The 21,041-nt window shown below is 37.4% G+C and overlaps 1 protein-coding gene and 1 long non-coding RNA gene across 4 annotated transcripts in view; one reads left to right on the top strand and one right to left on the bottom strand.

The window, feature by feature from the left end:
• Positions 1-12,449, bottom strand: part of LOC116157706 (uncharacterized) — a 31,585-nt gene extending 19,136 nt beyond the window's left edge. Inside the window, exons 1-4 of one of the 2 annotated variants that reach the window (XR_010380209.1) lie at positions 12,316-12,449; positions 9,994-10,088; positions 6,516-6,589; positions 828-6,142 (exon numbers count right to left, since the gene is read on the bottom strand). This is a non-coding gene — a long non-coding RNA (uncharacterized LOC116157706). Of the gene's footprint in view, positions 1-827; positions 6,143-6,515; positions 6,590-9,993; positions 10,089-12,315 lie in introns of those variants that run through there. The other variant, XR_010380217.1, reaches the window with a different exon arrangement.
• Positions 12,450-12,554: 105 nt separating this feature from the next.
• On the top strand, positions 12,555-17,506 carry RPL34 (ribosomal protein L34). 2 transcript variants are annotated; one of them, XM_010981058.3, is made up of 5 exons: positions 12,555-12,614; positions 14,459-14,532; positions 14,615-14,714; positions 15,038-15,141; positions 17,369-17,506. In XM_010981058.3, exons 2-5 carry the CDS (start codon positions 14,468-14,470, stop codon positions 17,451-17,453), a joined length of 354 nt encoding a protein of 117 aa, XP_010979360.1. In that variant the 5' UTR covers positions 12,555-12,614; positions 14,459-14,467; the 3' UTR covers positions 17,454-17,506. The 2 variants fall into 2 exon arrangements, with proteins under 2 accessions (XP_010979360.1, XP_010979359.1); XM_010981057.3 differs by having other exon boundaries at positions 12,605-12,744.
• The last annotated feature ends 3,535 nt before the right edge of the window (positions 17,507-21,041 follow it).

Here is a 21,041-nt window from a genome sequence, read left to right as displayed (position 1 = left end):
ATATCTCTAACAAAGTAAGAGACAATTAATGCATAGGTGGAGGGATTAAAGTATCACATTTGATCTGAAGATTGAAAAATAGTGAAAATTTTAACTTTAAAACAGAGTGATCCTGGGGCCATATCTTGATCAAGTGATCAAATTTCGCATCACTAATAGTGGGACAACCAGATACAACACGCCTCCTGATATGATGAAAGATACACAACATCACCCAAGAAGCAAGTCTTGCTAAAAATGTTTAGCATGAATTTAATCAACCTTTAGACCTAACTTTCAGTTTACCAAAAGCATAGGAGATAGAGGAACTAGTCAAATAGTAACATAAGGTGGGGGTGGGTATAGCTTAGTGGTAGGGTGTATGCTTAGCAAGCACAAGGTCCCGGTACCTCCATTAAAAAATTTTTTTAAGTAAATAAATAAATGAGGAACATAATTAGACAAACCCAGAATGTGAGACATTCTACAAGATAACTGGTCGGCAGCGCTCAAAGAGTCAATGTCATGATAAAGTAGTACACTGTTCTATATGAAAAGTGACTAAAGAAAGCTAATAACCAAGTATAATGAATGAACAACTTGATTTGATCTTGTTTTTTCTTTAAAGAGACATAAAAGGCATTCTTGAAACAATTAGATTAATCCAATATGGAATTACTATTAATTTTCTGAGGCATAATAATGGAATTGTGTTATATAGGGGTATATCTTTATTCTTAGGAATTGTATGGTGAGTGTTTAGCAGAGAATGTCATGATGAAAAATTTACTTGAAAAAATACAAGGCCTTTACAGCAAAATGTTAACAATTATTGAATCCAGGCAGAGGATATGTGAGTTTCATTGTATAGTTTTTTAACTTTGATATACATGGAATTTTTTCATAATAAAACTTAGAATAACTTGATTCTCTCCTTTGGGTGATATTGAATGTTAAACAATAAGAAAAGAGAAGGGTAAGCAGGGTGGATGACATCGTAGGCAGACGGGAAAGCTTGAGCAAAGGCACAAAGGTAAAATCCTTGCGTATTAAGAGGCTAGGGAGTTGTCCCTGTAGGCTGTATAAAATTTATATCTAATACACTATGTGGATAATAAACAAACCTCTACTGAACACCTACTACTATAACTGTCTCTGGTATCACTTAGAGTTCTTTGGTTGCCAGTGATAAAATTATCAGTTGATGTAAAAGCTGTACAGTGATGACTCAAGAAGAACTGGAATAAAGACATCTCTGGGGATACAGGAATCAATAACCAGTCTCCCCAAGGAGAATGGACCGACTCTAGTCTTTTTCCTTCTTTGGGTTTCTCTACTCATAAGTCAATCCCTAGGAAACAGAGTAAGATCCAGACCCAAGCAGGTCCTCTTAGCCTGGGCACTGAGGGACCAGTCTCTTATTGGGTGGCATTCTTGCTCACCTAAATTCAATTCTATTGAATTCTATCTTATATTCTCTGGGAAACCCTTGAATCCTTCTCTTCTTGCTTGTTAGCCAGAGCTGGCTCACCATCAAAGAACCACAATACAATTTTATTTGTCTCTGTTTTATTTATAGTTAGACTCTTGGACATTTCTACATCATACACTCCATGACACAATTTCTTGTGGTTTATTTTTGTCTGAATCTTTATGGTAGATATGAAATTAGGTTTTTAAAAAAATGTTCTTCCCTCTACATTTGGATGGGTATAGTGGTTAAGGACAGTAAGTACAAGAAGGTAAGGGCATGAGATAAAGAGAAAGAGATGGAAAAAAGAGGAGAGAAGAAAAGAAGAGGAAAGAACTCGAGAATAATTTTGGTGTTGGTTAAATTTGTTAAATATGCTATGCAATCTTACCTTAAGGAGTTTAGGACAGGTAGAAGCAATGGTTTGAGAACTGGTACAATGCTGAAAAATGGGTATTGTGGGGAGTGGGGATAAGGTGGAAATTTATGGTTAAATGGGCAAGACTTTAAGGATTTCCAAATCTTTCAGAGAGGAGAATGAATATATGCAAAGTCTAGATAAAATCCTCAGGATTCATGAGAATCCATGTTCTGAGGTAATGATGCTTGGTCCTACTATAGTTACAAGAACTACCAAAATTTTTTTTGCTTTTTAAAAAAATTAGGGTGAATAAATATTGCTTAGATAAGTTTTGGGGTTGGAGTTAGGAAATATAAAGTTGGTAAAGCAGGACAAAAAAGTTGGGGGGATGGTTCTTGGGGGACAAGGACTGCTGTTTCACTTGTCTATCTGCAGCCCCAGGCTCTGCACCTAGCACAAAGAAAACATTCAAATGCTTGTGAGTAAGCAGATATGTGGATAAATGAATAAGCGAAGTAGCAAAAATCAGAATTTGTGGGCTATTTTAAAGAATTCCAGAGATGCTACAAATTTGCAAGGGTAGGATGACCATGGAGGGAATAGTTCAGTTTCACTAGATATATTTGTTAGCTATGTACTCTATGCTCTGCACCTGCACTTGGGAAGGATAAGGCACAGTCCCTACCCTTACACAACTCACAATCCTGTATGTGCATAGGGAAAAATAGGTACATTAACGACAACAATGTAAGATTGAAGATAATCACATGGCAAGGAAGAGGTAAAACTAAAGTATGAGAGAAAGCATTTGAAGGAGAACACGTCTTATTGAATGGGAAAAGGTTAGAATAGCCAACATTGGGGATGTGACATTTGACATACATCTTGAGGCACTGGTAGACTTTCCACAGACAGGGGCATTTCAGGAAGAAGAAATAGCATAAACAAAAGCATGGAGCTGGGAAATGAAGGATAGGCCCAGGACGGCAGACTGATCATATGAGGAAGATCTTGAATGCCGGGCTAAGGAATCTGTGTTTAATTGTAGGTATTGGAAATCACTTACGGTTTCTGAATGAGAGAGTTATGTGCTTAAAAGCAATTTTTTAAAGAAAATGAGACTGTTAGAGTTTTGAAGGACTTTGCTGTTCAAAGACTGGTCAAGGACCAGCAGCATGAACTTCACCTGGGAGCCTATCAAAAAAGGAGACTCTCAGCCTCCGTCCCAGACTCACTGAATCTAAACCTGCAAAGCAGCCAGAACCCCCAAGTGATCTGGGTGCACATTAAACTTTGAGAAGCACTGATGTCAAATACAGTGGAAGAGGAAGATTTGACTTCAGACAGTCAGAGGACTAGGCCAAAGAGAGATGAACAAAGGTGAGAGTAGCAGACGCACCAAGGCTAATGTGGTTGCCCAGAAAGGGAGAAGCCACGAATGACGCAGAGCTTTTAGGCTGGGTAGTGATGGTCGATTTCTGCCTCACTCATTTTCCTAATATATTAATCCTCTGACCTTATTCACTAAAGTCATTGTTTCCCTTTAGTATGTTTTCCTTCTATTTGTTCTTTCTATTCATTAGCAGGCATTGCTTCTTTCTACTTGTGTTCATAGGCCATAAAACAAATGAGAAACTTCCCGAGCCTAGTTTTTAAGGAATGCAGGTTCCAACTACTGCTATACCACATGCTGAAGTGAAAAAAAAAAAAAAAATCACAAAGAGATCAGAAGGGAGAAAGAAGAAAAGTAAAAATATCTCCTTTTGTATTTCAGGGTTTTCTTCCCTTCTGTGTTTAATACGAATCAAACAGGTGTACGTTCAAAGCGCGCAAGTGTGTCTTCATCAGCTTTTAATCATCAGTTTCAAGAAAATTCAGATCTCTCAGAAAGAGGGAAAAATAAACAGCTGAGCAGTGTGACTCATTTACACTTCAAATATACTTTGAATTGGTTATTCCTCAATTAATCAAATAGCTGGTGTATCCCTAAAGTAGTATAAAGTGACACGCTGTGTGAAATCAATTTTTCCTTCCAAAATCGTTAAATCCAGTAGCCTGTGACTACATCCCTGCTAATTCTGGTACCAGTGCTTTCATCCTCCATTAACTCTGGCACGCCTAACAGGCTGTCAAGAATAATTTCCCAGGACGTAAATAATTCAGAAATTAAAAATTAATAAATAATAACAGGGAACTACTGGGAAATAGGCTGGGTCAATTAGTGCGCTCTGCATTCTGTTTCTTCGCAGCAGGGGGGGCGGCCGCGTTCGTTACTTGAATCTTTCCTTCGATTCTGAGGTCTGATTTACAGCTCTTCATTACTGGATCCAGTCAGACACAATTACCTCCATCACTATCTCAGTTCCTAACTTCAAAGAAACGAGCGTTTTCTTGTCTGCTTTTTTTTCTCCTTGCAGCAGGCTCAGCTTGACATCCCTGGAATTTCTTCCACGCAGACTAATTAATAAGTCTTCGACTTATCATATTCACTTCTCTTCTTTGATGTGCTACCTTAGTCAATCATCCCATTTAATTAGAATTTCAATGATAACTTTACTTATCTTGTGGCAAGATGTAGATTAAAATAATGGGATTTTAATTCTCTTTCGTATGGGGTTATGACATTTTGGAAGAGAAAGTTTCAACACAAACATGATATTATGTACTTCCTATGTGGGGGTAGAGGAGCATTCCGCAATTATTTTCCTCTTGCTACAAAATAGTATTGCGGTTGAGCAAGCAATAATGGAAATGCACTGGATTTTTCTATAGCATCATCTCATCAAATCCTTCACAGAAAAAAAATTACCTTGATTAGCATAAATAATTGGAACAAGGTACAGGTCACATTGCCAGCAAAGGCAGAGGCTATGTTTTGAAGAAAAAAGTAACTCCAGAAAGTCAAGGCTTTGATATACTAACCCTTTTAACTCTTTTTGCCCTTGCCTGTCAACCCAGGCTAATTTCCATTTTAGTAAATTCTATACCAGTTTCTTTAGACTTCTTCCCCAAGATGCCACAGGAAATAAAAAGGTTCTCTCAAGAACATAACAAACATTAGCAGAGCATAGGATATGACACTGATGTGCAAAATTAGTTAATAAGGAGAGCAGAAGCAGTGTTTCATTTCTAGAAAACAGTACTAAGACCAAGATTTATTAAGCTTCCACTGTGTGCCAGCCTCAGTCATATGCTTTACATCTGTTAATTCTCCAGGCATACCTATAATATAGGATTATTATCCCCATCTTACACATAGGAAGACAGTCTCAGTGAGGTTAACCTGGCCTTTCTAAGGTCTCAAGGTAGCACGTGAGGACTGAAGAAATAGAGAATGCGTGAGAGAAATAGCATTTAAGTCTTTGAGAGTAACATTTAAACCCTCCCATGACCTGACTTCAAACTGTCTGCCTGCCAAACTCCTGTTCTCTCTCTTCTATTATATAAACTCATCCAAAATACATCTCCAGGCATTGACCCAGTACCAGAGTATAGCATAATATATACCTTAATACATTGTTGATGGCTGCTTTAATGCTTACAGACATTGGCTGAAGTTCAGTCTTTGTAGTCATAGTGATCTCAATCATCATAAATACATTATTTTAAAATAGCAAATACAAACAGAAAGTCATATATATATACACAAGGTTTAGAATAAGAAAATAAGCTTTTCCCACATTTTCTTATACTGTTTTTTCCCAGGAATAAAATGATTAGCTTTTTGTTTGTGGCTTTTAAAAAAAGGTTACTAACAATAGGAATATCAATGGGAATTATTCCTTCCTTGATCTCTCAATCTCTCCCCTCCTCTACACTCAATACAATGTCCAGTAAGACAACAAACAGAGGTTACAGTGACCAACAGAAACTTATTTCATTAGTTAGACACGAAACCACTGCATTAATGCCATTTTGAAGCTAACCTTTCAGGGATTTAATACAGTTGTTCTTTAACAATAGAATTTGGTTCATTTGCTACTTAAGACATGATTATTTAAATTAAAGTTAATTGGTTTCCTTACTCTCCTTTAGGGCTTTAGGCTCAGAACATTTCTATTAGAAAAACCTAATTTGTCTCAAATTCCTATTTCTAAATTTTAGACTGGTTAAAATGCTCTGATATTTTAACTCTTTGTAGCAAAAATTTTATTTAAATTACAGCTCAAACTGGCAAAGCAATTAAAGATTCAGGTGACACAATTAGCAAAAGGGCTCAGGAGTAGTTCAGGAGACTCGAAGCGACTGTGTAAGATGAACAGTAGTCTTCTGCCAGGGCCTCTCAGAGGCTGAGAAAGGCTTGGGCCACTCCTGCTACTTTTCTTGAGGTTCTCAAGTGTCAATTTAAAAAGGAAGACACGCCAAAGCAAGATTACTATGACATATTTTAAGTGTTTACATTGGACCACTTAATGATTTTAATACACAAAATACAGTGTAATATAATTGAGCTACTCACAAATAATCACAGTACTAATAAAATTCATTAATTCATGGAGCCCTGCAGGCTGTGACACCAAGTTACAGAACAAAGCATACAAGTTCTATAGTGAAAGTCTTTCAATCTTCCTGTATATCAATGACTATAAAAATAATCTAATTTAAATAATATAATATAACCTAATATAAATAATCTAGAAATAATGTTAAATTCTTAACTTTAAGTTCTTCTGGAGTATGTGGTGCAAGTCCAAATGCTCTCACCATTCTTGATAAGCTCCAATCTCATCCATTCACTTAAAAATTTTCTTACTGTTTGGCAGGCATTGCTCTAGGAACTAAAAATATATCAGTCAACAAAAATTTTTTTAAAGGACAAAAATCCCTACCTTGTGGAGCATAGTTCTAATGGAGACAGACAACACATAATAAACACAATAAGCAAATATATAATATATAGAAAATGATAAGTGTGGGGGAAAAAAACAGGGTGGGAGGATCTATAAGGGCCAATAAAGAATAGAAATGTGCCATTTAAATAGGATAGTTAGGATAGTGAACTGAAAAGTTATCTTGAGCAAACAAGTAAAGGAAGTAAGAGTAAGCCGTGCTGATACCAGGGGAAGAGAATTCCAGGAAGAGGAATGGCCAGGGAAACAGGAACACCATGATGTTCTTGTGTGAATCAGAAAGGGTGCTGCTTCCCTCCTCCCCATATTATTGACTAAGTGAACTGATCTGAGGAGAAAACTTAAATTGTCATCTTAATAGATACTGAGAAGAAAAGGGGCAAATTCAACACCTATTCCTGATAGTAAAAAAAATTTTAAGAAATAATAATCAATGGCTATTTCTTTAACACACGACTTAGTGAAGAAACACTGGATGCTTTCCTGCTAAATTCAGGAAAAAGGCCATTACCTACACTACTATTTAATATTATGTTTGAAGCATCAGCCAATGGAATTGGACAAGAGGCTTAAGAATTAGAAAGAAAGAGGTAAAATACCTAGATAACTATCTGGAACCCCCCCCCTAAAATTAATAAAATTAAATACCAATAATAAGAAAATGAAGTAAGGTAGTAGAATATAAATTAATAAAAATCACAGCCTACAATAAAAAAAAAGTTAAATGGAGCAATGGAAAAGAGAATGCCATTTATATTAGCAAGAAAACAGATTAAATACCTAGAAATAATCTCAATAAAAATGCACAGGCCTATATGAATAAAAGTTTAAAAATAAAGATGAATAAATAGAAAGACATTCCATGTTCTTGGATAGGATGACTCAACATAATAAAGAGGTCAATTCTCCCCAAGTTAACACATAAATATAACATAATAAAAATGTCAACAAGTTTTTGTCTGGAGCTAAACAAGTTGAATCTAAAATCTGTATATGAGTAGTTATGTAAGACCTAAAATTACTCTTAATTTTTCACATAAAATATCCTGAAATCAATAAAAAGCAATCAACCACATGAGGCGAGAAGACAACAAAAACCAAGGGAAATATCAGACAATAAAAAGACATCCTTGGGGCATTCAGATAATGAAGTGATCAGTTACAAAACATTAAAATAATTCTCCTAAATATACTCAAGAACTCGAGGAATAAAAATCAAGATTGAAAATTTCTGCAGAGAATGAGAAGTATAAACAGAGAAATAAATGAAAAAATTAGACCTAAAAAATACAATAACTGAAATGAAAAACTCATTGGAGTGATACTGACAAGAGAATTAATGAACTGGAAGACAGTTCAAAAGAAAACAGAACAAAGCATGGAAAAACAAAATGATAGTAAATATTAAGAGTACAGGAAACTGTGGAAGCTTTAAAATATAATCCTAAAATCACTGACACTCTATTCATCAAGGGGTGAGGATATATGTCTTCGAATGTTGGGGGCTTGTGGCAGCTTTGACCAATGGTGGAAATGATGCTATGTAGCTTCCAAGGCTAGATCATAAATGGCCGTGCAGCTGCTACTAGTTCTCCTAGAATACTTGCTTTTTAGATGCTCCCTCTTGAGAGGCTCCCTCTCAGAACCCAGCTGCCATGTGTGAGAAGCCCAAGCCCCATGGAGAGGCTATGTATAAGTGCTCTTATTGACAGTCTCAGGCTAAGCCTAGCTTCAAGGTATCTCAACCTAGGAATTAACTAAAAAATTGTTTAGATGATTCCAGCCTCCAGCCATTCAAGTCCACCTCCACTCACCATGAAACAAGGACAAACCATTCTCACTATGCCATGTAGAAATTCCTGACCCATGGAATCCATATGCATAATAAAATGGCGGTTATTTTATGCCACTAAGTTTGAGATGGCTTGTTACACAGCAACTGATAACCAGAAAAGAGATCTACAGATACAGTGATAAGAGTACAGTGTGTAACTAGAGTCCCAAAAGGAGAGAAGAGAATGGGGCAGAAGCAATATTTGAATAGATAATGGCTGAGAATTTTCTAAAACTCATGAGAGATATCAATATATAGATATAAAAGATCCTACAAGCTCCACAAAAGAAATAAAGAGAAAAGCATGCCTAAGCACATCATAGTAAAACTACTGGAAACCAAAACTAATGGAAGCCCAACCTAAAGACAAAATGTTACAAAAGGCAGCCAGAAAAACAAACAAACAAACAAAAAAAAACTTTCCTTTAAAGGAGTAAAAATAAGAATAATTTGACTTCTCAACAGATCATGGTAGCCAAAAAACAATAAAATGATATTTTCAAAGTACTGAAAAAAAAAAAAAAACTGCCAATCTTGAATTCTATATTTAGCATAGCAGAAGTTAATTCTAATTTTGGCTTGGTTTGTGGTCACCTGATTAATAACCTTAGTTACATCTGCAAAATCCCTTTTGACATGTAATATAACATAATTACAAGAGAACCAACATGGGGCAGAAGTCATTGAAGGCCATCTTAGAACTCTTAGCCTTTGCATACCACATGTACTCCATGACCCATCAATTCCAGATCTAGGTGTATACCCAACTGAAATGTGTACATTATCTTCACCAAAATACAAGTACTACAATATTTACAGCAGCACCATTCATAACAGCCCAAACTTGGAAACTACTTGATGTCCCTCAACAGGAAAACAGTGGTATGTTTACTCAATGGAATTCCACATAGCAATAGGAAGAAAAAATAATATGCATGTATCTTACAAACATAATTTTGAGCAAAAGAAGTCAGATATAAATAATACTTCTCATTTATATAAAGAACTAAAATTGGCAAAACTTTATGGGGCATAAGTCAGAATAGTGGTTACCTTTGGAAACAGGGAGAGAGAATGTAAGGGGCACAGAGAGGACATTTGGAGTGCTGATAATATTGTGTCTTCATCTAGGTGCATCCAGTTTGTGAAAAATTTATCAAACTGTAAGGGTATTATTTGTGTGAAGATTTTTAATTACTGCTTCAAACAAATCTTAGAAAGTCCAAAAGAATCTTTACACAAATTACTAGAAATAATAGAATTTATCAAGATGGCAGAAGGTAAAATTAATATACAACCAACAGGATTTCTATATACCAGCAACAAAAAACTGGACTATCTAGTTTAAAAGACACCATTCACAATAGAATTAGAAAATGTCAAGTACCTAAAAATTAATCTAACAAAAGGCAAATCTTTATAGACAAAGTATTAAATGTATTAAGGGCCATTAAAGAGGACTTAAATATACAGAGAGATATGCTATATTTATACTTACAAAAACTTCATTTTATAAAAATGTCAATTCTCTCATTGATCCATAGATTCAATACAAATCCAAACAAATTCAGATTAGCTGACTCTAAAATGTATCTGGAAAAGAAAAAGTCAAGAATTTTCCTTCTGAAAAAGAAGAAAAGGTAGTACATATTTGCCCTTCCAACAGTTAGGATTTACTAAATTTAGAGAGTAAAGAACTCACAAAGACAAGACCAGTGGAACAGAGAGTCAGAAACAGATCCACACATGTATGGAACACTGGTATATGACAGAGATAACATATTAGATTGGTGGGGGAAAGGGACTATTCAGTAAATAAAGTTGGGAAAAAATGAGGTTAACGTATGGAAAGGAAGAAAATTGTATCCCTAACTCAGTATACACAAAAGTCAACTCTAAATAAGTTGTAACAAGACTTTAAATCATTAGTAGAAAATCTAGGTGAATATCTTACAGATTTCTGAGTAGGAAAGGGTTTTAGAAACAAGACACAAAAAGCACAAACTCAAAAAAGATAAATTTGATATTAAAATTAATAACTTTTACAAAAAAATCCCTTAAATAAATAGGTGTTAAACCTCAAAGTTTCACAGCCCAAGACAGAAAAAAGTGAGGTAGGTTAGTCTTATTTCAATTTTACAAAAGTTTATGAAATATCTAGTAAGTGTACACAGAAATTAATCAACAAAGAACTAAAAGAAAGATTAATAGAAACAAATGAGGTTTTTGGAAATGTTTAATAAGATATCCACATCTCTGGCAAAACTGATCAAGAAAAAATGCAAATACAGATTGAAAGAGAAGTCACGTTATAGAACTGGGTTAAGTATAATAAGGGAAACTGATCGTGAGACCATTATTTTTATCTACTGGCGTGGAGGTGGGCACGGAAAGCTAGGTAGCACACACTAGGTACACTACAGTGTGCTAAGGGTTCCCATCTTCTGTTATACTCAACTGCCCAGCATTCTCCAGAAATAGAAAGAATATATATTCCAAGTAAATGCATTCATTTGTTCATTCATTAAGAAGCCACATTTAACTCTCTATCCAGCCTCCATCTTAATGCCTGGTACAGAGACAAAAGGGATTACAGAGGACAAAAAGTGAAGGACTGGGAAGGAGAGAAGTAACTATGACAAGGTCAGGGAGAAGTAGCTATGTGAGAGTAGGCAAAGGGGGGGATATAACCAGAGCCTCCCATCCCGTGTGACAACACAGATGGCAGTGCTGTGAGGCACGATGGGCAGGGTACCTGCCCTCAGTCACTTGCCTGCTTTCTCACCTCGGTAACTGAACTGGAAAACCTAGAAGGGAACCTGAGTTGGACACTGGGATACTTTATTCAAGTTGTCTCTTCTGGGTCAAGGATACTGGCTGGGTCACTGCATCACTGGACATTGCTCTCAGATTCAGGAAACAGCTTCACCCACGGTCAGGGAGCAGCGAGACCAAAGACTGGCTGATGTGGGTCTGCAAAAGTCCAGCTTCCCTGCCAATTTGGGACAACTAAGAGCCCGCCTAATTCCAGGGCTCCCTGTTGGAACAGCTGAGGTCTCAGTTGCAACCACATTGAGGGTCCCCAGGTCCTACGTTCCTCACGGGAGCATTTTTTAAGAGTGCTCTCCCGTACCCCAGCATATAACTCTCTCTCAGTATGTTTCCAGGGAGCCTAATTTGAGATTAAAAATGTAACGACCCTTTTAAGCATTCTTCCTTAGAGCCTAGGTGAAGTGTTCTTTACTTTTTTGGAGGTCATGAACCCCCTTGACAATATAATGAAAGCTAAGAACTCTCTCCTCAGAAAAATACACATAGGCATTAAGAAATGTAAACTTTTACATGCTATTTTAGTGGGTTTTATTCCTTCCTCCACATCTTTGAGATGCAGCTCAAACTCTACCACTCATGTGAAGTCTCGAGAAACTCTATATATAATCTTAAGATTAGCCACCATTTACTGAGCACTCACTCTCTACAAGGCACTGTGCTAAGTGCCTTAACTTTATGATACCTTTGATCACGACAAAACTCTGTAGAGTAGTTACTAATACCTTCTTACAGATTTAAGGGCTCGCCCAACGGAACACAGATAATAATTAGCAGATATAGGATTAAAATCCTGATCTTGTAAAGCTTGTACTTTGAATGAATGACAAGAAAAAGAAAGGGCGGTTAAAGGCAGCAACTCCTCGAAGGTCACCTAATGATAACTGTCAGAATTGGGATTTAAACCCAGGTCTAACCCCAGATCTGACGCTCTTTAGGTAAAATGTGTCATAGCGCCCATGGGAACGGAAAAAACCTTATTTTGTCGCACCTCTGCCCTATGCAGCTCCTTTGTCATTAGCGCTTGTTCCAAAAGATCTTTGTGTGGCGCTGTCCCCGACGGATGAGGCGCATCCCGGCCTGAGGAACCGCGGCACGTCGCTTTACGTACAACGTAGCGGTGCTATGAAATCCCGCCCACTAAGGGGAACTGCTTACCTTCCGTACAACATGGCGGCATTCTCTCCGCCTCGCCTCTTCCTATGACGTAACTTCCTATCATGCGCAGTCATATTTGGCCTTTGAACTCGCCGGCCCTTCCTTTTTCCTCTTCCGGGGACCGATCTAGAGGTATGGATGCTTTTTCTTTCTCCTGTCGCTACTGCCTTTAGAATCGGCCGCCATCCGAGGAGTTGCCGGAGCCGGGATCTCTCAGGGACAGTCGTTTGAGCTGGCGTGGGAGTAAGGGCTCAGGAGGAAGGTTCGTGGTGTGCAGTTCCCCGGCTTTTAGCTTCAGATACCCCTCGTTCCCAGTCTCCACTCCGAGCAGTTAAGTGGCCTCAGTTCACCACCACTGACTTTGCCGCCTTCGCCTCCGGCGTTCGGAGACAAACGAGTTGTGTTCCGGCTGGTTGAGACAGCGAAATCACGGAACGTGCTCGTATCTTAGGCCCACGTTTTAACCCCGCCTCTGTAGCTGTTCTCTAGGATTTGGGAGGGCCAGTGAGTGGCATATTCGGATCATTTCAGAGTGTTTTCTTTTCCAAGACCAATAGCATGGAAGATAAAAAATGTTTTAATAGGGCAACATGGACCTCCTGTACAGCACAAGAAACTATATTCAGTATCTTGTAATAACCTCTAATGGAAAGAACCTGAAAAAGTGTGTATGTGTATAGCTGAATCTCTTTGCTGTACACTTGAAACATTGTAAGTAAACTATACTTAAATTTTTAAAAAAAGTTTTAACAGGAAGTTTCCTGTCTTGGTTTTGGAGAGGCATACGGACTAGCGGCTGATTGGGTCACTCGCCCTGGCCTTCCGTGTTGGTTTTGGTTTCTGACAGTTACAGTATAATGATAGTAAGGAACTTGTAACAACAAATGCATTTTTTTTTAAAATAACACGTTGTGATGAAATAGTTAAGAAGATTTGGGATAACAAATTAGGTTGGCTCAAGTCTTGCTTATGTTTTGAAGAGCGAAGTCGTTCATTTGCGTAGCTGTATAACTGATTTGCTAAAAAACATCATTCAGTAGTACTTCTAGTTGTTAAGTGTGGGCTGGGGGACCCAGTTAGCTGCCATAATCCAGAGACATTTGGTCCAATACCAAAATTAATAAGAATAGCACTTAACTTGACCCAGATACTGTTAGGAGCAAAACATTGAACGCCGAGCAGCTACTATGTGGGCAGGCACTATGTTGGTCAGGATGCCTCTTGTCATTTAATCCTAATGACAGTTGTGTGAACTAGGTAAAAACTATATTTTAGAGATAAGGAAGCCAGCTCCTGGCGCTTTATATTCCCAGTAAATGGCATGGCTAAGGATTCAACTTAAATTCTCTGGTGTGCCCTTCCTTTAAAACCAGCGTTTCTCAAACTTGCCTTTTGGTAGCAATTTTCCTGACACCGCTCCAGATGGAATCAGTTTCAGTAGGAGAGAAACCTGTAATTGTAACCAAGTGCTCTGCATTTGGTTACCATTAGGAAAGCAAACATTGCCTCTTAGCATTCTTACCAGTTACCTTTAGATGTAAGTGTAGCCATCCCTGAGTATCCTGGGGGATTGTTCCAGGGCCCCTGAGGATATCAAAATCTGTTGATATTCAAGTTTCCTTATGTAAATCCTCCCGTGTACTTTAAATCATCTCTAGATTACCTGTAATAGTAATGCAGCATAAATGGCTGTGTAGACGGTTGTGGGCACATGGCAAATTGAAGTTTTGCTTTTTGGAACTTTATGAAATTTTTTTCCCCAAAATATTTTTGATGCACGGTTGGTTGAAACTGGGTGCAGAACCTGTGGATACAGAGGGCCAACTATAGTTTTAAAATACAGACTCCTTTTCATGAAATATCTTAATATAAGGATATTATATTTAAGAATGTACATGGATAATAAACTTTGTGATGCTGTTTTAAAATTTGAATTTTTTCTACAATGCAGTTTTATTTCATTTTTCTCTATTTAGGCATTCAGAATGGTCCAGCGTTTGACATACCGTCGTAGGCTGTCCTACAATACAGCCTCTAACAAAACTAGGCTGTAAGTATTTCCAAAATTTAATATACCTACAGTCATTTATTCTGCAAGGTGCTGAGCTGTTGCCTATTCTCTCACTTCCTAGGTCCCGAACCCCTGGTAATAGAATTGTTTACCTTTATACCAAGAAAGTTGGGAAAGCACCAAAATCTGCATGTGGCGTGTGCCCAGGCCGACTTCGAGGAGTAAGTGAACCTTTTGCTGTGAATAACATAACAAGGGTTGAGCTTTTGAGCATTAATTCCTTGGTAAGGGGGAGAGGGATGGAGAGGTCACCACTAGGAGGGTTGAGAATGACTAAGCATCCATGATCCAAATCTGTGAAGGACATAGACTTTCTTTTAAAGCCTATATGACAAATTCAGTGAAATGCCTTTCAGATAAATCAGTTTATCATTTCCCTCTGTAACCTTGTTTAATGTTTACACTTAACACTTAGCAAAAATCTGGGACAATTTCTGTTTCTGTTAAAGCATCTCAAAACAATCTCAACATTTTTTTTATGCAGGTTCGCGCTGTGAGACCTAAAGTTCTCATGAGACTGTCTAAAACAAAAAAACATGTCAGCCGGGCTTATGGTGGTTCCATGTGTGCTAAATGTGTCCGTGACAGGTAAATAATAATGAAGTCAGACTGTCTTAAACAAGTGTATGTGTTGCATTGCATGCTAATTATTATTAGAAGACTGGTGAAGAAATAACAGAATTTGCATATTCTAGAATCCTTAACTAGGGATAATTGGTGCTGTACATACTAATAAATGATATTAGTTCAGATTAATTCGGTTGTGATTTGGAACATCTTTATGCTAGATGTAGAAACTAAAAGGACTTGGAGGGGCAGGTAAGGAACTCCTAGTGATTTGGTCTGTCAGGTTGATGGAAAGTCTAAGAACGGCGTAGCTATATATAGTTCCAGTGTGGCTGGAACAGCATTGTGGGAGATGGTACACAGGAAAGGTGGAAACGTCACAGATAATGAAGGACCTCATAAGCCAGGTTTTTAGCTTGATCTTTACAAATAGGGGAAATGATGGGTTTTGAGCAGGGCACTGAAACCTTTGGTGTGCCAGAAACTAAAACTGCAGCAGGATGGATAGTGAAGTCGTCTTTCTACTAAAGATGAGTGGTTGGAAGAGTTTCTCTTCTCTGTGAAGGCTAAGGAAATGACATCTACATTAAGACCTGAAGGCTGGATGGGGTTAGAGGTGGGGTTATTGGGAGAGGACGCGGTCTTGTGACTGTTAAAGGACTGGTAGTAGCATAGGTAGGAGTGGAAGCAGGGGGTTAATAATGGTGACCTCTGCTCAGCATTTTTATGATAAACTGTCAGAAGTCCATCAGGGAGGTGTTTTCTATTCTCATTTTCTGTGGAGAAACCAAGGCTTGTTGCTTAAATTCATAAAGCTGTTAAGGGGCAGCATCAGGATTATTTCCAGATTTTGTTGAGACTCTTACTCTTAATTAACCGTACTGTCTACATTAAATTGACTCCAAAGACCTAAGTGGAAAGGTTTGAGAGGTGATTGGCCATTACAAGTGAAGAAATTGGTTTAGAGGAATAGTTTGCCTCCAGTTTAGTCAGCTTATTCTATCAAGTGGTCTGGCCAAGTCTACCAAATCTGACACCAAATGTTGCAAGTTCATTCTGCCTTTCAGGAGTTAATTTGTAAGGGGATGATTAGGCATGTTAACGTTAATACAAATACAAGCTAAATAAAACTTGCATAAGATAGGAAAACTGGTTGAAGTTAGAGGAGAAATAGCTTTCAAGTAGCTGAGAATCTGGAAATAGTATTTGAGGTGGAATCTGAATGATGGGTGAGTTTCGGACATGAGGTACAGAGGGCATTGCAGGCAGAGAATGAACATAGTTTGATCTGGCACATTGAGAGTGTAAAATGAAGATTGAGAAGTGAAGTCTGAAAGGTATGTTGGAGATGAATGGATTGTGAGTTTTAAGCTACAGGAATTTGGCTTTTTACCAGTCTCTGGCTCCCAGACTTTGCTAAACATAACCACATGACCACATTTATTAAAAATACAATTCAGGCCCCAGCTTCTGGATATTTGGGTTTAGATCTATAGAATAGCATTGGCTGTTACATTGAGGGGAGTCTGCAGTCTTTGCTCTAAGAGTGAGCTGTATTTATGTAATGTGATTACATCCCAGACATTCGAAGGAGTCAGAAATCCCAGGGTTCTGAGGGTAGATTATTATAACCAGGGATACCAGTAGGGAGCATAGATGGGGTAGGTTTCTGTGGGAATTAAATGAGAGCTTTATCTCTAGAGGTAGCTTTGAGTTAGCAAGTGGTAATATGGACCTTCTGTTTCCAGGTCCTATGTGCAATAATAATAGTGATCAATAAAATGCATTTTGTCTCTAAATGGAGGTTCAAAGCACAGAAATTGCAAATCCTTCCAAATTTAATATTTTTAAAAACCTTGAGAAATAGGAAATTTCTAAGACACACTGCGAATCAAGTAATACCATTAGTCCTGGATCCTAATAATGAAGTGAGGTTAAATGAAAGCTATCATAAGGAGCAGTCTGCTGTGGGGGTGATTTTATAGCTTATCATGGCTCAGAAGAGGAGGGCAGGTACTACTGGCATAGAATTGAAGAATTACCCTGTTCTAAATTCCAGTGTAGGAAGGAGACCTTAGGCTGAAAGGGTCCATATTATTCCTGCTCTTAAGTTTTAAATCTGTATTTGTATGGGTTTCATTTACTTTTCTGGGTATCTTCACTGATTGCTTTACTCAGTTATGGTACTTTTCCTGCCTGTGTTAGTCAATTTTTAAAAGCTATATTCATTCAATATTTTCTTTTCTAGGATCAAGCGTGCTTTCCTTATTGAAGAGCAGAAAATCGTTGTGAAAGTATTGAAAGCACAAGCACAGAGTCAAAAAGCTAAATAAAAAAAAAAGGAAGCTTTTTTGAGTAATAAAGTGAAAAAGCCTTGTTCTGTTAATTTCTGTTGGTGATTTGTTAGTGTGCAGGTTTGGTTTCTGTGGTAACTAGAGAGCCCCATGATTTTAGTTGATTACTTTTTCTGAAAGTAATTGGAGGTCAATGATGGCTAGAATTTTTTGATGGCAGCTCTAGACAGCAATAAAATAGGGACCTTAATATATTTTCTCTTAGAAACTATGTTGTATTGATCCTGGTGCCTCTTAATGAAAAAGTATGTAAAGGGTTTTAATAAAAGCTCATTCTTAAAGTGCTTAGACTGTATCAAGCATCCCTCCAAGTATTCTACATAAGCTCTTCTGAACTGTCTTCTAAGACCATTTCATGAACTGCTGAGGACTTACCAGGTTTCTGCAAAATAAGTGGGTTAACTTAGCAATTTGAGAAAGCTAAAGCATTATAGTTACATACTTTTAAAAATTCATATGTTAGATGGTTTAACCTTTTATAAATTTGAAACGTTTTCACTTTTCAAATGAAAGCTTTTCAACAACTATAGACAGTTTAGTAAGTATGGGAAAGAATAGAATCCCCTTTGACTTCAGTATACAAATAATCAGTTTTAACAGTTCGGTGTCTTTCCCCCGTTTCGTTTTCTAGATACAAGACATCATAAAATTGTTCATATACTATATGTGTAAATTTTCAACCCTTTCGCCCCCACTTAACAAATATGCTGTCCATAAGACTACGGATGTGAAATACACCTGAGTGGTGACCATTCCTTCACCTGTGTTTAGCCACTGTTTTTGATCACAGACCACACTTAAAGGTCCCTTTGCTAACGTCTCCTCTTCACCTTACACTGTCACACAGTTTGGTCCAGTTCCCTCCTCTCACCCCACCTCTTGCAGCACTGCGGATTTCATCTTGTGGTGTGTACATAAGAGCATAGGTTGGTGTGAACATAGCAGCACTGTCCAAGTGACCAAAATGGATTCCTTACTGTTCTAGGTTTTGATTTTGTAAAAAAAAAAAAAAAAAAAAGGCGTTTTATTGAATCCAGTTCTCTGTGTGTGACTTAAAGTGTTCTTGACAGATTCCTAAAAAGACATGTGAATATAGTCAGTGGTTTCTTTTTAAAGTCTCGTGTTTCTCCTTCCATTGAATTGCTTATAAATTCTATTAGAAGGAGGGGGGATTCTTTCACCCTTAAATGTAGAAAATCTCCATATGTTTTAAGTAAATCGAGTTTATTTTCAGCAGTGTAATAGCATACCTGCATTTTTTTTACCCTGATTTGGAGCTTGAGATCCCAGAATTTAGATGGGGCTATGTCTAGCTTATAACACCAACTAAGATCATATACAATTCTTGTGGAGTAAGATTGTGAAGCAGGGCTGAATATTATGCTTGTTCTCTTGAGTTAGATTACTTATTGCTAGTAAGAATTCTACAATTATTAGTACCAATAGAGCAAGTTGTGTGGAGTCAGCTCATCCCAGCTGTGAGAGTTAGTCATGTGCTTCTCTGTCCAGCTCTGTGTTTAGTGATGTCAGTTTGGTACCTTGATGTTGGCATGGTGGGAGTATTTACACCTGGGAAACCAAATGCTACAAAATCCTTTTTGCCCCCAGGAAACTTGATACTAAGTACTATTGGCAAGTCACTGGATATTATTTAAGTTACAATCTGTTACCACAACTTAGGTATGATGCTGTTGGCACCGGGAACTCTACATATATCTGGTACATATTTGGTAATGATTTGCACTTAAAGGTTTTTTTGAAATAAACTCTTATACTTTGTAAGTATTCTGGAATTTGATTTTATAAAATACAAAATGGAGCTTTTATTGAATCCATTATGTGAAGTTATGTGAATGTAGAGGAAAATAATTTAAAATCTTGCAAAGGTATAAGTTTCATCTCTAAACAATGAAAATTATATATGACAAACACTGTATTCTAAACCAAGAGTATTAAAGTTGACTATCTTCATGAATTTCTAAAGGATAAAATCCATAATAATTCTGAATCAAAAGATACTTTCTGCCTTGTTTCCTGTTCCCCTACCAAAAAAAAAAAAAAAAGATACTTCTGGTTTCCAAAATATTAGCATGTCAGTAATTTAGGGTAAGTCTTAAATGTTTTTGGTCAATTTGAAGGATTATGTAGATATTTTTGCCATACATTTTACATTACTATGTAACTTGCTTTAGATTTCATTCACCCAACAAGTATTTATTAGAAACTACTATGTTTCAGGAACTGCTGCTTGGTGAATATTAATACAATAATCAGAGCAGACTTCCCCAGCTATGGTACATTGGGGGACCCGTAAATTGAAGATGCAAGTTTTTAATTGCACCCATTAGGATAAGAATCGAAAAGGAAAAGTACACAGTGCTGTGAAACCATGTAAGAAAGGAACATCATGGGGAGTGAAGGGAGGCTTTTCTGAGGAAGTCACGTTGAAGCTTAGAACAAGGAGATGTTAGCTGGGTGACAAGGAGAACATTCCCGACATAAGAACCAACATGTATAAATGCCCTGAGTTGAGAAATAGCTTGTATACATGCTACTATATATAAAGTAGATAAACAAGGACCTACTATATAGCCCAGGGAACTATATTTAATATCTTGTAATAACCTATTATGGGACAAAATGTGAAAAAGAACTATGTAAGCTGTCACTTTGCTGTACACATGAATCGTAAATCAGCTATAAAGAAACAGCTTGTGTAGAAAAATAAAAAGCAATACATGCAACCCAATTCACTCTCAACCCTCAGAGCCCTGTAAATCTGATGTGTGTGAGCAAGTTGAAATCACTGAGAAGAAGCATCCTTGCCAGCACACGGCTTCTAGTCCACCTGTATGGCCCCAGAGCCAAAAGATCCGTGCCACCTGTCCCTTCCTACAGGAGACCAGTGAAAGAAAAGCTTTCCTAAATGATTTCAGTTAGGAGCAAAGACACTCCTCTGAATTAGAGGGTATTTAAATTATGCGATCCCCTAGATAATTTAGGCATCAACCTACTATTAAGGAGGAAATGGATCAAAATTACTGACTCAATTCCCCTGATATTCATTCAACCTCTATATTCCTTGGCCTATCCAAATAGCCTCAGGGATATGCCCTCTCTCTCTCAGGTTGGAAATAAGCTTACAGTTTGACATGCCTGTAGAACAAATGGTCTTGAAAGAAAATTCAAATGTTTATTGCATCTTAGTGTAACTTCTATAAAAGCTTTAAGCCATATGGTCTCTGTTGAAACAACTCAGCTCTGCTGATAGAGTGTGGAAGCAGCCATAGACAATACAATACCTAAGTGAATGGTCATTGGCCGTGTTTCAATAGAGCTTTATATATAAAACTAATGTGGGGTCACATTTGGCCTGTAGGTAGTACGTTGTGGACCCTCCCTGCTCTAGAGGACTCTTGCTTCCAGCTATAGCTGCCAGCTGACAACTGCATAAGAAACCTCAAGTGAGACCAGCAGAAAATTACCTTGTTGAGTCTAATCAACCCAAAGAACAGTGAGGGAAAAAAAAAAAAGTTTGTTTTATACACTAAATTTTGAGGTGGTTAG

This window comes from Camelus dromedarius, chromosome 1, assembly GCF_036321535.1.
Source record: "Camelus dromedarius isolate mCamDro1 chromosome 1, mCamDro1.pat, whole genome shotgun sequence".
Lineage (NCBI taxonomy): Eukaryota > Metazoa > Chordata > Mammalia > Artiodactyla > Camelidae > Camelus > Camelus dromedarius.
Note: the sequence above shows the minus strand (reverse complement) of the source record. Positions and strands in the feature narration are given on the sequence as shown.

What these genes read in the sequence shown, in the direction of transcription:
- RPL34 (XM_010981058.3), top strand. Translation starts at nt 14,468, where the DNA reads ATGGTCCAGCGTTTGACATACCGTCGTAGGCTGTCCTACAATACAGCC. An exon ending in GCCTCTAACAAAACTAGGCT is followed by an intron (nt 14,533 to 14,614) that starts GTAAGTATTTCC and finishes CTCACTTCCTAG; the next exon opens with GTCCCGAACCCCTGGTAATA. An exon ending in GCCCAGGCCGACTTCGAGGA is followed by an intron (nt 14,715 to 15,037) that starts GTAAGTGAACCT and finishes TTTTTTATGCAG; the next exon opens with GTTCGCGCTGTGAGACCTAA.